Source organism: Salmo salar, chromosome ssa09, assembly GCF_905237065.1.
Source record: "Salmo salar chromosome ssa09, Ssal_v3.1, whole genome shotgun sequence".
In the NCBI taxonomy this organism is placed as follows: domain Eukaryota; kingdom Metazoa; phylum Chordata; class Actinopteri; order Salmoniformes; family Salmonidae; genus Salmo; species Salmo salar.
Window position 1 is genome coordinate 24,350,031 of NC_059450.1, and position 18,406 is coordinate 24,368,436.

General features: G+C 43.1%; 1 protein-coding gene across 5 annotated transcripts in view; it reads left to right on the forward strand.

The window, feature by feature from the left end:
* 2a5e (Serine/threonine-protein phosphatase 2A 56 kDa regulatory subunit) overlaps nucleotides 1-18,406 on the forward strand; it is an 80,078-nt gene that overhangs the window by 51,925 nt on the left and 9,747 nt on the right. For all 5 annotated transcript variants that reach the window (XM_014210585.2, XM_014210583.2, XM_014210581.2 and 2 more), the window contains 5 exon segments: nucleotides 8,774-8,970; nucleotides 13,665-13,766; nucleotides 14,336-14,428; nucleotides 14,558-14,688; nucleotides 14,785-14,844. In XM_014210585.2, the coding sequence (XP_014066060.1) occupies nucleotides 8,774-8,970; nucleotides 13,665-13,766; nucleotides 14,336-14,428; nucleotides 14,558-14,688; nucleotides 14,785-14,844 (583 nt within the window).

Below are 18,406 nucleotides of genomic sequence, written 5' to 3' on the forward strand. Positions count from 1 at the left end.
ACTAACCTGTACCCCCGCACATTGACTTGGTACCGGTCCCCCCCCCCCTGTATATAGCCTCATTATTGTTATTTTATTGTTGCTCTTTTTCACTTTAGTTTATTTAGTAAATATTTTTTTCTTAACCAACAATGCCGTTTTAAGAAAAATAGGAGTTAAGGGCTTGTAAGCATTTCACAGTAATGTCTACACCTGTTGTATCTGCCGCATGTGACAATTTTTTGGGGGATTTTGCTCTTGTGGCTGAGTGGAAGCAAATCCCCGCAGCAATGCTCTAACATCAAGTGGAAAGCCTTCACAGAAGAGTGGATTCTGTTATAGCAGCTAAGGGGTACCAACTCCATATGAATGCCCGTGATTTTGGAATGAAATGTTCGATGAGCAGGTGTCCACATACGTTTGGACATGTAGTGGGTAAAACTGTATGTAAACATTAGTTTACCAGTGTTCAATGACTATGTACATAGGGCAGCCGTCTCTAAAGTGCAGGGTTGAGTACCGGGTGGTAGCTGGCTAGTGGTGACTATTTAAGTCTGATGGCCTGAGATATAAACTGTTTTCCAGTGTCTCCATCCTAGCTTTGATGCACCTGTACTGTCTCTGCCTTTTAGATGGTAGATGGGTGAAGAGGCTGTGGCTCGGGAGGCTGAGGTCCTTGATGATCTTCTTGGTCTTCCTGTGACACCAGGTGCTGTGGATTTCCTGGGGGCAGGAAGTGTGCCCCTGTGGGATGCGTTGTGCTGACTGCACTACCCTCTGGAGAGCCCTGCAGTTGTGGAGTGTGCTTGTGTGTGTTTTTGTGTATATTATGGATCCCCATTAGCTGCTGCCACGGCCATAAGGTGTATTTTTATCTTTTTTTTTTTTTATCTAATTCTACTGCTGGCATGAGTTATGTGGAATAGAGTTCCATGTATTCATGGCTCTATCTAGTACTGTGTGCCTCCCATAGTCTGTTCTGGACAGTGAAGAGACCTCTAGTGGCATGTCTTGAGGGGTGTGCATGTGTGTGGTTCCGGGCTTTCTCTCCTCCCTGGAGGGATTACTCTGTCCTGTGGGATTACATGCTCTGTTAATTGCTTCCTTTTAAAGGGAAAGTCTACTCAAACTATCTTTTTGGTATTTTTTTTCATTAGTCCACCCAAAAATGTTTTGCATGTCAGGAGTCAAGTTTTGCACTTTCAAGAAGGAAAGTGTCACCGGCCATATCATCATGATGATGCTGGATAGATGGATGGATGGAGGAAGACCATCACTGGCTGGACTGGCGCACAAATTACATTAATCAACCAGGAACGGGACAGGGACCATTTAGCTGACACAAACACTGGGGCTGGTCTAATCGCAGGCATGGTACTAGCCTTGGCTAACCACACGCTCATCCTGACGGTCTCCGTTATCTGTGCTGCTTTAAACAGGGATGTGTATAGAGAGTCAGATTCCTGTGGACCTGGCCTCTGTACTTCTTTATCTCTGTTGGCTGGCCGTCTAGCTGAGATGCAGGTTAAAGGAGCACACTTACCGGGACCAGTTTCCAGTAACAGCAGGTGGAACACTGCAATACAGAAGCGAGGGTTGTGAGAGAGGAGAAGAGGGAGATTTAGAAATGTTTTAGAAGTGTGTGTGGTAAAATATTCACAAACAATGTTCCCTCCCGAGAGTAAATCACCTTTCTCCCGGGTAACCCTGTATTTCCCGCCAAAACCGGTAGTGTCATTCTAAAGCATATAAATAGGCCCATGTCTGGATTTGATTAGAACTTTGATCGTAAATTCAAGACTGACGCTACCTGAGCCCTATATTGAATGAGCCCAAGCCCAAATGATTGCCGTTATCCAATACATATATGGTATAGCCTACTGCACATGAACTGTAATACTGTATTGAATTATGGGCTGGAATTACGCACAGCGTTGAAACCATGTTAAAACAGGGAGAGAACATGGGATTCTGGTGCAGCACTTGCGGCCTACAAAGTTACAAGTATAGGCTAGTGAATTACATTTACATTTTGAAATATAGGGCCTATTTGTATAATTGGTAGGCTAACATATTTACCTTTTTCATAATATTTACCCTAATGTTATAAGCCTAGTAGCCTCTTTGCTCTCTATTGTTGCTTCATTCCTTCCTCGCTTTCAACAGTTAAATTATATACATTTTGCCGTTAATCATTCTAATGATATCCAGTAAACTTATTTCATTTTTGTCCATAATCATTCTACTGACATCCATATTATAGTACTAGAATTAGATGCAGAAGGCTTTCACTTCTCTTCACGAAGATTGAATGGTTATGGGTCTGAAAATAACTGCTATAGCCTACTGCCATTGTGAGTTCGCTCTTCTTTCAAACTGCCTGTGATATCTACAGTGAGGGGGGGGGAAGTATTTGATCCCCTGCTGATTTTGTACGTTTGCCCACTGACAAATGATCGGTCTATAATTTTAATGGTAGGTTTATTTGAACAGTGAGAGACAGAAGAACAACAAAAAAATACAGAAAGACGCATGTCAAAAATGTTATAAATTGATTTGCATTTTAATGAGGGAAATAAGTATTTGACCCCCTCTCAATCAGAAAGATTTCTGGCTCCCAGGTGTCTTTTTTATACAGGTGACGAGCTGAGATTAGGAGCACACTCTTAAAGGGAGTGTTTGTTTGTTACCTGTATTAAAGACACCTGTCCACAGAAGCAATCAATCAATCAGATTCCAAACTCTCCACCATGGCCAAGACCAAAGAGCTCTCCAAGGATGTCAGGGACAAGATTGTAGACCTACACAAGGCTGGAATGGGCTACAAGACCATCGCCAAGCAGCTTGGTAAGAAGGTGACAACAGTTGGTGCGATTATTCGCAAATGGAAGAAACACAAAAGAACTGTCATTCTCCCTCGGCCTGGGGCTCCATGCAAGATCTCACCTCGTGGAGTTGCAATGATCATGAGAACGGTGAGGAATCAGCCCAGGACTACACGGGAGGATCTTGTCAATGATCACAAGGCAGCTGGGACCATAGTCACCAAGAAAACAATTGGTAACACACTACGCCGTGAAGGACTGAAATCCTGCAGTGCCCGCAAGGTCCCCCTGCTCAAGAAAGCACATATACATGCCCATCTGAAGTTTGCCAATGAACATCTGAATGATTCAGAGGACAACTGGGTGAAAGTGTTGTGGTCAGATGAGACCAGAATGGAGCTCTTTGGCATCAACTTAACTCGCCGTGTTTGGAGGAGGAGGAATGCTGCCTATGACCCCAAGAACACCATCCCCACCGTCAAACATGGAGGTGGAAACATTATGCTTTGGGGGTGTTTTTCTGCTATGGGGACAGGACAACTTCCCCACATCATAGGGACGATGGATGGGGCCATGTATCGTCAAATCTTGGTTGAGAACCTCCTTCCCTCAGCCAGGGCATTGAAAATGGGTCGTGGATTGGTATTCCAGCATGACAATGACCCAAAACACATGGCCAAGGCAACAAAGGAGTGGCTCAAGAAGAAGCACATTAAGGTCCTGGAGAGGCCTAGCCAGTCTCCAGACCTTAATCCCATAGAAAATCTGTGGAGGGAGCTGAAGGTTCGAGTTCCCAAACGTCAGCCTCGAAACCTTAATGACTTGGAGAAGAGGAGTGGGACAAAATCCCTCCTGAGCTGTGTGCAAACCTGGTGGCCAACTACAAGAAACATCTGACCTCAGTACTTGGTGGCAAAACCCTTGTTGGCAATCACAAAGTCATGTTTTGCAGAGGGGTCAAATACTTATTTCCCTCATTATAATGCAAATCATTTTATAACATTTTTGACTTGCGTTTTTCTGGATTTTTTTTGTTCTGTCTCTCACTGTTCAAATAAACCTACCATTTAAAATTATAGACTGATCATTTCTTTGTCAGTGGGCAAATGTACAAAATCAGCAGGGGATCAAATACTTTTTTCCCTCACTGTATATTTAAAATTCCACAAACAAGAGATTGGGTACCTCTTCAAATAGTCTAAGAAATACATTTTAAAAAATGTCCAGAGATGCTGTTCTAGTCTAACTTTTAATGCTTGGTACTCCAAGAGCTAAGGATTATTTTTATTTTTTTAAGGAGAGGCCAGTGGAGCATATTACGCAAGGGCTATAAGTTCGATTTTTATGCATAACCCATCATTAATTAGCTAAATATTTTACCTTTTATTTATCTAGGCAAGTCAGTGAAGAACAAATTCTTATTTTATATGACGGGCCTAGGAACAGTGGGTTTAACTGCCTTGTTCAGGGGCAGAACGACAGCTCGGGGATTCGAACTTGCATCCTTTCGGTTACTAGTCCAACGCACTAACCACTAGGCTACACTGCATTGAATGTATTACCTGAAAGAGGTAGGCCAGGACATCAATCTAAAAACATTAATTATAACACACACACACACACACACACACACACACACACACAGTACCAGTCAAAAGTTTGGACACACCTACTCATTCAAGTTTTTAATTTTTTACAATTTTCTACATTGTAGAATAATAGTGAAGACATCAACTATGAAATAACACATGGAATCATGTAGTAACAAAGTGTTACAACATCTGATTATATGTTATATTTGAGATTCTTCAAAGTAGCCACCCTTTGCCTTGATGACAGCTTTGCACACTCTTGGCATTCAATTAACAGAATGCATTTCAATGAACAGGTGTGCCTTGTTAAAGTTAATTTGGGATTTCTTTCCTTCTTAAAGCGTTTGAGCCAATCAGTTGTGTTGTGAAAAGGTAGGGGTGGTATACAGAAGATGGGCCTATTTGGTAAAAGACCAAGTCTATATTATGGCAAGAACAGCTCAAATAAGCAAAGAGAAACAACAGTCCATTACTGTAAGACATGAAGGTTAGTCAATCCAGAAAATTAGAAATTTTCTTCAAGTGCAGTTGAAAAAAATCAAGCGCAATGATGAAACTGGCTCTCATGGGGACCGCCACAGGAAAGGAACACCCAGCGTTACCTCTGCTGCAGAGGATAAGTTCATTAGAATTAACTGCACCTCAGAACTTGCAGCCCAAATAAATGCTTCAGAGTTCAAGTAACAGACATCTCAACATCAACTGTTCAGAAGAGACTGCTTCAATCAGGCCTTCATGGTCAAATTTCTGCAAAAAAACTAAAGGACACCAATAATAAGACTTGCTTGGGCCAAGAAACATGAGCAATGGACATTAGACTGGTGGAAAACTGTCCTTTGGTCTGATGAATCCAACTATGAGAGATTTGTTTCCAACTGTTGTGTCTTTGTGATGCAGAGTAGGTGAACGGATCTCCGCATATGTGGTTCCCACTGTGAAGCATGGAAGAGGTGTGGGGGTGCTTTGCTTTGGTTTGGGATGAGTTGGACTGCAGAGGGAAGGAAAAGCAGCCAACAAGTGCTCAGCATATGTGGGAACTCCAATAAGGTTGGAAAAGCATTCCTCATGAAGCTGGTTGAGAGACTGCCAAGTGAGTGAAAAGCTGTCATTAAGGCAAAGGGTGGCTACTTTGAAGAATCTTATATAAAATATTTTTAGATTTGTTTAACACTTTTTTACTTACTACATGATTCCATATGTTATTTCATAGTTTTTATGTCTTTATTCAAAAATGTAGAAAATGGTAAAAATAAAGAAACCCATGAATGAGTAGTGTCCAAACTTTTGACTGTGTTAATCTAGAACAGGATTATCTTTTTTGTAATCTGAATGGAATTGAGGGGGAGTGCTTGCGCGTGCACTGATTTTAAAGCAACGATATTCGAGTGAGGCTGTGTTAAAAATCTCTTTACAATTAAAAAAATAAGGTGACCCCCTCAAGCCAGATGGAGATGGGTAAATTAGACGTGCATTCAGTCTTTATATTATAGACTATGCTGCAGCAAATGTAGGCCTACCTATGACACGAAAAAAAGTTACCATGATATGATAGATCTACATGCGTTGTGAACTGCGCTCCAATTTGAGATGGGCTGTCTGTTCCCACCCTGAGCGTTGATGGTTCATCACGCAGAGGCCGCAGAGAAGCCATATTTAAACATTGCGTGTCATTTCACGCCATGCTGTTCTTATATCCTGAACAAAAATATAAACGCAACAGCGTTGTTGGTTTTATGAGCTGAAATAAGAGCTCAAATGTTCCATATGCAGAAAAGGGATTTCTCATTTTTTGCTAATTTGTTTACATCCCTGTTCGTGAGCATTTCTCCTTTGTCAAGATAATCCATCCACCTGACCGGTGAGGCATATCAAGAAGCTGATTAAACAGCAGGATCATTGCACAGGTGCACCTTGTGCTGGGGACAATAAAAGGCCACTCTCAAATGTGCAGTTTTGTTACACAACATAATGCCACAGATGTTTAAAGTTTTGAGGGAGTATGCAATTGGCATGCTGATTGCAGGAATGTCCACCACAGCTCTTACCAGGGATTTTAATGTTAATTTCTTTTCCATAAGCCGCATCCAACGTCTTATTAGAGAATTTGTCAGTATTTCCAACCGGCCACACAATTGCAGACCACGTGTAACCACGCCAGCCCAGGGACCTCCACATCCGGGCTTCTTCACCTGCGGGATTGTCTGAGACCAGCCACCCAGACAGCTGATCAAATCAAATCAAATGTATTTATATAGCCCTTCATACATCAGCTGATATCTCAAAGTGCTGTACAGAAACCCAGCCTAAAACCCCAAACAGCAAGCAATGCATGTGAAAGAAGCACGGTGGCTAGGAAAAACTCCCTAGGAAAAACTCCCTAGAAAGGCCAAAAACCTAGGAAGAAACCTAGAGAGGAACCAGGCTATGATGGGTGGCCAGTCCTCTTCTGGCTGTGCCGGGTGGATATTATAACAGAACATGGTCAAGATGTTAAAATGTTCATAAATGACCAGCATGGTCAAATAATAATAATCATAGTATGATGAAACTGAGGAGTTTTTCTGCTTGTAATAAAGCCCTTTTGGGGGGGGGGGATGAATTCTCATTGGCTGGGCCTGGCTCCCCAGTGGGTGGGCCTATGCCCTCAGACCCAGCCATGGCTGTGCCCCTGCCTAGTCATGTGAAATCCATAGATCAGTGTCTAATGAATTTATTTCAATTGATTTCCTTATATGAACTGTAACTCAGTAAAGTTAGTTGTGGTGTTTATTTTTGTTCGGTATGACAAATTATTTACAGGTTTCTCGCAGTTATTTATCCTGGGAAAAGGGACTGGTTTTGGGCGGTAAATCTCAGTAACCGGGTTAAAAAATCACATTGTCAACAGTACGATGGTCGTAATCTACAATGACCTGGCTGTGCTCTAGAATGTTCTAGAATGACCTGGTTGTGCTCTGGTCTTACCTGATTAACCCAATAGAGGGCGTTATTCCATGGAGCCCCGCCCCCCCATCTGCTCCACCTCCGCTGCCATCTTCACCTTGCCAACAGTCTCCATGGCAGCCAGTGACATCAGCGTGTCAATCAGGACCAAGTGGACCTTCTCTAGACCAATCAGACCGAGTGAAGCCGACCATGAGCCAATCATGAGAGAGCAAAGGATCAATGATAGGAGTAATGTTAGGGTTATAAGAATGCGCGCACAGACTAACGCATAGTCTTTGTGTGTCAGTCACCAGATCAACCCATTTGAACTCATGGGAGATTCTGTAGCGTTTTCCAACACCATCACCAAATTATGGAATTTCCCGTTGAAGAATGGTGTCTCACACCTCCAATAGAGTTCCAGACACTCTTAGAATCTATGCCAAGGCACATTGAAGCTGTTCTGGTGGCTCGTGGTGGCCCAACGCCCTATTAAGACACTATGTTGGTTTTGCCTTTATTTTGGCAGATACCTGTATTGCCCTGTGTAATGCCATGTTGACAGATGCTTGGCTGAGAAGACCGTAGGAAGTTTAGTGTAGATACTTAGTCTTAGGGATGGCCTGTGATGAGGTCACTTTTATCCACATTTTATACCACCTGTTTAAACTGCAGGCACTGACTGACTATATAGATATACCGTAAGTACAAGTACATATAGCCTGGATTTAAAAGTCTTGTGCAAACTGGTCTCTGATGGAAGCAATTTCATGTCTGGAGCAGGTTCCTCTGATTTGTACTGTATGTATGGTCTTTTTTCTCCCTGTTAACAGCATAGTACAGGTAGAAACACAACATCCACAGTAATCTGTTGACTACAGTGACATGCTGCAGTAATGAGTGACCTGTAGGTTTGCATGGCGTGTGGGCGCAGACACTGGTCCGTTCCCTCTATAGCAGCTCATCTCTTACGTAATCATGGAAGACTGAGTTAGTTGGATTGGTTCATCAGGGCTGCATTCAGCATTGGAGAGAGACTGAACATTAGCAATGGGTTTCCCAGAGGACCAATTCCTGTTCTGACCTCTAACCTTCCATCTACTGTGATCCCTTAACGGAAACTTCTGTGATTTTGCATGTAAATAACTTAGCTGACTGTTGGGCATACAACTGTACATTTATGGTCCACCTGTACATGTATGAATAAATACAGATGGCTTATGTGCAACTTCAAATTATTCTATGGAGGGTTTAGTGTATATATAAACAATTAACAAGTGAAGGTCCTTTATAATTCACATCTTTGCCTTTTCCTTATAATTCACATCTTTTCCTTTTCCTCCATTCACTCTCCATCTCTACTCCAATGTTGTCCTCCCCCTCTCCACTTGAAGTCTCCCTATACTAGTAGGCCTCTACTGACCGTTTCTCGTTCTCTCCCTGTTTGTGTAGACGTGCCAGCGCCGGAGCAGCCGGAGCTGTTCCTGAAGAAGCTGCAGCAGTGCTGTACTGTTTTTGACTTCATGGACACGCTGTCTGACCTAAAGATGAAAGAGTACAAGCGCTCCACGCTCAACGAGCTGGTGGACTATGTCACCGTCAGCAGGGGCTACCTGACAGAACAGGCCTACCCGGAGGTTGTCAAAATGGTGAGGCCACAACGCATTGTGCCTTAACGTAAACTAACTCCTAGCCACACTACAATTTTAGTTTGTAAAATACTGGAGGGTTTCTGGTTCTTTCAGACTACTCAGCTTCAGAGTAGTCTGTAAGAACACTAGGACCCATCTCCTAGTTTACCATTTATTTATAAAAGGGATGTAATCGGATATGATGGTTGCTAGCCTAGGATTCTGGGAGAAAACAATAAGGAATAGATGTCAGTTCAACATCAAATATGTACAAAGGATAACTACACTGAAGAAAAATAAATGCAACAATTTCAAACATTTTACTGAGTTACAGTTCATAAGGAAATCAGTCAGTTGAATCTTCTAAGGGAAGATGGTGCCGACAGAGAGGGTCACCTCGCTTCTAGTCCTTAAGAAACTATGCAGTATTTAGTTGATGTATTATTTCTTAAATTGTTAGCTCAGATAATCTTAAGTGTTATTACATACAGCCGGGAAGAACTATTGGATATCATAGCGACGTCAACTTACCAGGAATACGACTTTCCCGAAACGGATCCTTTCTTCAAACCACCCTAGGCATTCTAACTGATTCCAGAGGCTGACCCAAAACAACGTCGCCGCAGTAGAGGTAGACGGAGCGGCCTTCTGGTCAGACTTTGGAGGCGCGCACACCACCCACCGCTTCTGAGTATATTATTTGCTAATGTCCAGTGTCTAGATTACAAGGTAGACTAAATTAGGGCAAGGGTTGCTTTCCTGAAAGACATCCAGGATTGTAACATACTCTGTTTCACAGAAACATGGCTCTCTGGGGACATGCTGTCAGTCTGTACAGCCACCAGGATTCTTTGTGTGTCGCGCCGACAGGAGTAAACATTTCTCCGGGAAGAAGAAGGGCGGGGGTGTATGTTTCATGATTAACGACTCATGGTGTAATTTTAACATACAGGAACTCAAGTCCTTTTGTTCACCTGACCTAGAATTCCTTACGATCAAATGCCGACCGTATTATCTCCCAAGACAATTCTCGTCGGTTATTGTCACAGCCGTGTATATCCCTCAAGCCGATACCACGACAGCCCTCAAGGAACTCCACTGGACTCTATGCAAACTGGAAACAATATATCCTGAGGTTGCATTTATTGTAGCTGGGGATTTTAACAAAGAAAATTTGAGAACAAGGCTACTTAAATTCTATCAGCATATTGATTGTAGTACCCGGGCTAGCAAACCACGATCAATGCTACTCAAACTTCCGCGATGCATACAAGGCCCTCCCCCACCCTCCATTCAGCAAATCTGACCACGACTCCATTTTGCTTCTCCCCTCCTATAGGCAGAAACTCAAACATGATGCACCTGTGACAAGGACCATTCAATGCTGGTCTGACCAATCGGAATCCACGCTTCAAGATTGTTTTGATTACGCGGACTGGGATATGTTCCTGGTAGCCTCAGAGAATAATAGATTTATACGCTGATTCGGTGAGTGAGTTTGAGGAAGTTCATCAGAGATGATGTACCCACTGTGACTATTAAAATCTACCCTAATCAGAAAACGTGAATAGATGGTGGCATTGGCAAATCTGAAATCGCAAACCACCACATTTAACCATGGAAAGACGACCCGGGAATATGGCCTCATACAAACAGTGTAGTTATTAATTCCGCAAGGCAATCAAACAAGTGAAATGTCAGTATAGGGACAAAATGGAGTAGAAATGCAACGGCTCAGACACGTATGTGGCAGGGTCTACAGACAATCACGGACTACAAAAAGAAAATCAGCCACGTCATGGACACCGCCATGCTTCCAGACAAACTAAACACCTTTGCCCACTTTGAGGATAACACAATGCCACCGAAGCGGCCCACTACCAAGGACTGTGGGCTCTCCTCATTCGTGGCCGACGTGAGTAAGACATTTAAACATGTTAACTCTCGCAAGGCTGCCTGCCCAGACGGCATCCCTAGCCGCGTCCTCAGAGCATGCGCAGACCAGCTGGCTGGTGTGTTTACGGACATTCAATCTGTCCCTATCCCAGTCTGCTGTCCCCACATGCTTCAAGATGGCCACCATTTTTGTTCCTGTACCCAAGAAGGCAAAGGTAAAGGTAACTGAACTGAATGACTATTGCCCCGTAGCACTCACTTCTGTTAGCATAAAGTGCTTTGAGAGACTAGTCAAGGATAATTTAAACTCCAACTTACCTGCCACCCTAGACCCACTGCAATTTACATACCGCCCCAATAGGTCCACAGACAATGCAATCGCCATCACACTGTCCTATCCCATCTGGACAAGAGGAATACCTATGTAAGAATGCTGTTCATTGACTACAGCTCAGCATTCAACACCATAGTACCCTCCAAGCTCATCATTAAGCTGGAGGCCCTGGGTCTCAACCCCACCCTGTGCGATTCGGTCCTGGACTTCCTGACAAGCCGCCCCCAGATGGTGAAGGTAGGAAACAACAACAAGGGTGCATGCTCAGCCCCCTCCTGTACTCCGTTCACCCATGACTGCGTGGCCATACACACCTCCAACTCAATCATAAAATTTGCAGACGCAGTGGGAGGCTTGATCACCAACAACGACGAGACAGCCTATAGGGAGGAGGTGACATCACTCGGAGTGTGGTGTCAGGAAAACAACCTCACTCAACGTCAACAAAACAAAGGAGAGGATCGTGGACTTCAGGAAACAGCAGAGGGAGCACCCCCCCCCCATCCACATCGACGGGGCAGCAGTGGAAAGTTAAGTTCCTCAGCATACACATCACGGACAAGCTGAAATAGTCCACCCACACAGACAGTGTGGTGAAGGCACAACAGCGCCTCTTCAACCTCAGGAGGCTGAAGAAATTTGGCTTGGCACCCAAAACCCTCACTAACTTTTACAGATGCACAATTGAGAGCGTCCTGTCCGGTACGGCAACTGCACCGCCCACAATCGCAGGGCTCTCCAGAGGGTGGTGCGGTCTGCACAACGCATCACTGGGGGCAAACTACCTGCCCTCCAGGACACCTATAGCACCCGATGTCACAGGAAGGCCATAAAGATCATCAAGGACAACAACCACCCGAGCCACTGCCTGTTCACCCCACTATCATCCAGAAGTGAGGTCAGTACAGGTGCATCAAAGAGACTGAGAAACAGCCATCACTAACACAGAGAGGCTGCTTCCTACATAGACTTGAAATGATTAGCCACTCTAACAAATGGATCACTAGTCACTTCTTCATTAATGACACTTTAATTATGTTTATGTATCTTGCATTACTCATCCCATATTTATATACTGTATTTTATACCATCTATTGCATCTTGCCTATGCCGCTCGGTCATTGCTCATCCATATATTATATGTACATATTCTTATTCCATCCCTTTACTTAGGTGTGTATTAGGTAGTTGTGGAATTGTTAGATTACTTGTTGATATTGCTGCACTGTCGGAACTAGAAGCACAAGCATTTTGCTACACTTGAATAACATCTGCATGTGACCAATAAAATTAGATTTTGGATTTGATTTGGAAATAAATTAATTATGCCCTAATTTATGGATTTCACATCACTGGGAATACGGATATGTTTCTGTTGGTCACAGATACCTTAAATAAAAAGGTAGGGGAGTGGAGCAGAACTTGTCAATATCTGATGGGATGACCATTTGCCTCATTCAGTTTGACATCTCCTTTGCATAGAGTTGATCAGGCTGTTGATTGTGGTCTGTGGAATGTTGTACCACACGTCAATGGGTAGCATGTCTGGTGAGTATGCAAGGCTCTAAAACAATGTTGGAGGTGGCTTATGTAGAGAAATTAACATTTCGTTCTCTGGCAACAGTTCTGGTGGACATTCCTGCAGTCAGCATGCCAATTGGACCCTTTAACTTGACACATCTGTGACATTGTTTTTTTGTGACAAAACTGCGCATTTTAGTGACCTTTTATTGTCCCCAGCACAAGGTGCACCTGTGTAATGCTCATGCTGTTTTATCTGGTGGATGGAATATCTTGGCAAAGGAGAAATGCTCACTAACAGGGATGTAAACAAATTTGTGCACAAGATTTTAGCGAACATTTCCGGGATATTTTATTTGAGGTCAAGAAACTTGGGACCAACACTTTACACGTTGCGTTTATATTTTTGATCAGTATAGTCAAGAACCAAGGACTACAAAAAAATATAAGGCTCGGCTAGTGGCTAACACATGGCAAACCATGTAACACTCTATACAAAGAAAGTCAACACCAAATGCGTAGGTATAAAGGAGAAAGGATAAACTAACTTAGTCAATAACACATCCAATGAAGGGAGATATACTTCAAAGGAGAGGACTATAAACTACATAACAAAAAACTTCTCAAAACAATTCAATCAGGTAACCACCTTGATTGGAATCAGGTGAGCCTACTTAAGGTGTGGGGGAAGGAAGTCCCGTTCTTCAGGAAGTGGGAGTGACGAGTGGTAGGTGGAGAGTGGAAGAGAGTAGGGAATTTTCTGCTGTTTGTATTTAATTTCATTTAGCTAGTTGACAAGAACAATGCTCATTAGTCAACATTTTGGTTTCACATCAGTATTGAAGTGCCTGAGTTGTCTATAAAACTGATTGTTATATTACTCTGTGTCAATTGCCTTACTTTCCAGTGAAATCAGTTGATTTTGAAATCTTTTGATTTACCCCTTTACCCTGTCTTCCAGGTGTCTTACAACATATTCCGGACCCTTCCGCCCACGGACAGTAATGAGTTTGACCCAGAGGAGGATGAACCCACACTCGAGGCCTCATGGCCGCACTTACAGGTAACAGCATAGGCTAGAATTGATGTATACGTTTCTGTGGGTATTCGTTCTGTCTTCTTTTGGAGACTGAGTTTCGCCCCCCCCCTTGAGAACCTTCCTGGTGTCATTGCTATTTTTGATATAATATTCTTCTGTATGTGGACATTTGAGCTGGTGTTAAGCATGTTCTGTTTGTTGGTCCCTGATTTAGTAAGATATTATTACGGGTCTAGTGTCAGGTGCTCATTCTCTCACCCCCGTTTCTTTGTACCTACTGCTCTGCCTTCTTAAGAAATTAGATTCATATCTCAAGGAAATTCTTCCTGGTAAAAGTTATATTTTCTTTATTACATTTCCAAAGCAACAGCCAAGTTCATTTGACCACATTTTGAGATTAACCCACCTAGTCATAAGCCCTTCCCCATGGCCTTCTTGGAACCCTGGTTACCACTTAAGGTACTAGTGACCTTACCCATGTTGTGCCTCTTTGACCTCCCAGTCGCTTTCCTCTGCTCCATAGCCTTACCTTTGTTTTATGAAACTCCATCCCTTAACATCTCCATCTCGCTCTTTCTTTCACTGTATCATAGCTTGTGTATGAGTTCTTCATACGATTCTTGGAGAGTCAAGAATTCCAGCCCAGCATTGCCAAAAAGTACATAGACCAGAAATTTGTTCTACAGGTGAGTCAGACTGTTACATTGGAGATGCGCTTAAAAAATGTAGACTAGTGTTGTACAAGTTTGAGGAGTTTGTAGTTGTTTCATATATTTTTCTTCCCCTTTTTGTTCCTTCTCCTTGGCTCTCTGTAGCTCTTGGAGCTCTTTGACAGTGAGGACCCTCGGGAGAGAGATTACCTGAAAACAGTCTTACACAGAATCTATGGGAAATTCCTGGGGCTGAGGGCTTTTATACGAAAACAGATAAATAATATTTTTCTACGGTAAGACGGCGCTCCTCATTCTCCTCTACTCAGACCGTCGTGATACTTTCACTGATGTTTCACTAACGTTTATCCACTCTCTCCTCTCTCGTAAAGTTTTGTTTATGAGACTGAGCACTTTAACGGGGTTGCTGAGTTGCTGGAGATCTTGGGAAGGTATGTCACCCTGGTTTGACTTACGGTTAGTTCTGACGCCTTTTGTTCTCAGGCGCTGTCTTAACCCTTTACACTTGTGGGAATTGGACTATATGGATACGAATAAATTTAAATGTTTCTTACAAAATAAATATGAAAGGCATATGCCTAAGCATCGTAGCAATTGAAAAGGAACAGTTCGGAGATTATGGGAAACGTATTAGACCAAAGTTGAGGACGTAACAGGTTCACCTGACACGAGACTGAATCCAAACATTACACTGTGTATTTTACATTCACTGTACTTTTCGTTGCATTTATTGATAACGAAATCTAGAAATACTCTGGATACATTCACTAACATGATAAGAATATTCTTGAAAAATGTGGGTTAGGTGCAACGCAAGACAAATAAATGACAAGGATTTGAGTGAGAGGACTAACTGGTGTCTCAGTCGCCACAATGTGCACAGTTCCTAAGTAATTTCAATGCACTTTTATGACTCAGTATTCAATTTAAAGGTGATTTTATTTTTTATTTTGCTCTCCTACAGTGGTTCTTCCTTTAAAAGTTACGAGTTTATGCTGCGACCGTTTGTGGTAGATGGTGGCATTCTGTCATTGCACCACACTATCACAAGGGGGAGGTAGGACTCTGCTCTATCGGTAGTCAAAACTGTGGCAATTAATGGAGGCGTTTTCCATCTGAGAGTCTCTCCTGGCACTAGGGTCCTGCAACAACAACAAAAACTATCGGTGGTCCTGGAGTTAAGAGAGAACTTGGGTAAATAACATGGGGGAATTTCACTTGACATTTGGACTGACGATTTTCCGAAAAATAGGCACGGTAAGCTTTTGGTTTCTCTCCCTCTAAAAATAGAAATTAATCATTCTAAATAACAAACTGGCTTTATTTACAAATTAGCAAGAATGTCTCACCCCATGTTCAAGAATGGCCCTTTTCCCTTTATATTCAGACTATAATCGCTCACGTTCGCTTATTTGAAACAATCATCTCCAAAATATATATTTTTTAAAACAAACATATTATTATTATTATTAACCCTGCATTATAATTATATAAAAGCCCCTTAGATATTCTCACAGATCAGATTTGCCGCTTAGATTTTAATTTAGAATCCTCCAATCCTCTAAATGTTGGAGAGCGCGAGGATCGAGATGGTCACAATCCATGCCAGGCAAACATGTTGATCATTTCAACTACATTTTAGTTGCAACAAGTTTGATCGAGTTTAAATCAGGAGACCTACATGTAGACATGAAAAAATATTTATGGATATACTGTAGGTCTACCGTAGGCGACATGAGACTCACTTGTGTTGAGTAATGTGCTGTTGTAGGTCTTATTTTTAATGAACCTTTATTTTACTACTTAACGGTCTACTTACTCTGCTGGTGTCTTGACCCAGTTTATTCCTTCATTTGTAATGCAAACCAAAATGAATTACTATGGGAATAAATGGAAGGGGGGGGGGGGGAGTAAAGAACTTCTCTGTCGGCCCTGGAGGCCTTTTGAAAACAATTAATGAACATGCACCTGTGGAACGGTCGTTAACAGCTTACAGATGGTAGGCAATTAAGGTCACAGTTATGAAAACTTAGGACACTAAAGAGGCCTTTCTACTGACTCTGAAAAACACCAAAAGAAAGATCCCCAGGGTCCCTGCTCATCTGCGTGAACGTGCCTTAGGCATGCTGCAAGGAGACATGAGGACTGCGGATGTGGTCAGGGCAATAAATTGCAATGTCCGTACTGTGAGACGCCTAAGACAGCGCTACAGGGAGACAGGACGGACAGCTGATCGTCCTCGCAGTGGCAGGCCACGTGTAGCAACACCTGCACAGGAGCGGTACATCCAAACATCTCACCTGCGGGACAGGTACAGGATGGCAACAACGGCCTGAGTTACACCAGGAACGCACAATCCCTCCATCAGTGCTCAGACTGTCTGTAATAGGCTGAGAGAGGCTGGACTGAGGGCTTGTAGGCATGTTGTCCGTGGTACTGTAACACATCAGTGCGCTGTTGAATAGGTGCCTTTTCCTAGACCATATTGCTATGTGCACAGTAGCAAAGTTAACCAGCTTATTGGTGTTGAGAACAAAGTGGCGGAGGCAGCAGCAAAATGAGGAGACAAGAAAACAGCCCTTGCCTTATTGTCTAAGAAAAGTGAGGAGGAAGGAAACCCCAACTTAATTAGCTCTATAATCAATAGACTAATTGTTAAACGTTGCTGGCTTTATAAATAATCTACAGTGCCTTCAGAAAGTATTCAGTGTTGTTACTTTACAGCCTTTTTCTAAAATGGAATAAATACTTTTTCCCCCTCACCAATCTACGCACAATACCCTATAATGACAAAGCGAAAACAGGATATTAGAGATGTTTGCAATTGAGCTCAGGTGCATCCTTTTCCCACTGATCATCCTTGAGATGTTTCTACAACTTGAGTGGAGTCCACCTGTGGTAAATTCAATTGATTGGACATGATTTGGAAAGGCACACACCTGTCTATATAAGGTCCCACAGTTGACGGTGCATGTCAGAGCAAAGACCAAGCCATGAGGTTGAAGGAATTGTCCATAGAGCTCCAGGACAGGATGGGGAAGGGTACCAAAAATGTCTGCAGCATTGAAGGTCCCCAAGAACACAGTTGCTTCCATCGTTTTTAAATTGAAAATGTTTGGAACCACCAAGACTCTTCCTAGAGCTGGCCCCTGGGCCAAACTGAGCAATCGTGGGAGAAGGGCCTTCGTCAGGGAGGTGACCAAGAACCCGATGTTCACTCTGACAGAGCTCTGGAGTTCCTCTGTAGAGATGGTTGTCCTTTTGGGAGGTTCTCCCATCTCTGCAGCACTCCAGCAATCAGGCCTTTATGGTAGTGCCCAGATGGAAGCCACTCCTCAGTAAAAAAACACATGACAGCCCGCTTGTAATTTGCCAAAAGGCACCCAAAGACTCTGACCATAAGAAACAAGATTCTCCGGTCTGATGAAACCAAGATTGAACTATTTGGCCTGAATGCCAAGCGTCACGTATGGAGGAAACCTGGCACCATCCCTATGGTGAAACGTGGTGGGAGCATCATGCTGTAAGAATGTTTTTCAGCAGCAGGGGCTTAGAAAACTAGTCAGGATCGAGGCAAAGATGAATGGAGAAAAGTACAGCGAGAGCCTTGATGAAAACCTGCTCCAGAACGCTCAGGACCTCAGACTGGGGTGAAGGTTCACCTTACAACAGGACAACGACCCTAAGCATACAACCAAGACAACGCAGGAGTGGCTTCGGGACAAGTCTCTAAATGTTCTTGAGTGGCCCAGCCGGAGCCCGAACTTGAACCTGATTTAAACATATCTGGAGAGACCTGAAAATAGCTGTGGTGCAACGCTCCCCATCCAACATGGCAGAGCCTGAGAGGATCTGCAGAGAAGAATGGGAGAAACTCCCCAAGTACAAGTGTGCCAAGCTGATGTGTTTCAGAGACTTAAGGCTGTAATCGCTGCCGGAGGTGTTTCAACAAAGTACTGAGTAAAGGTCCTGAATACTTTCCGTTTTACATTT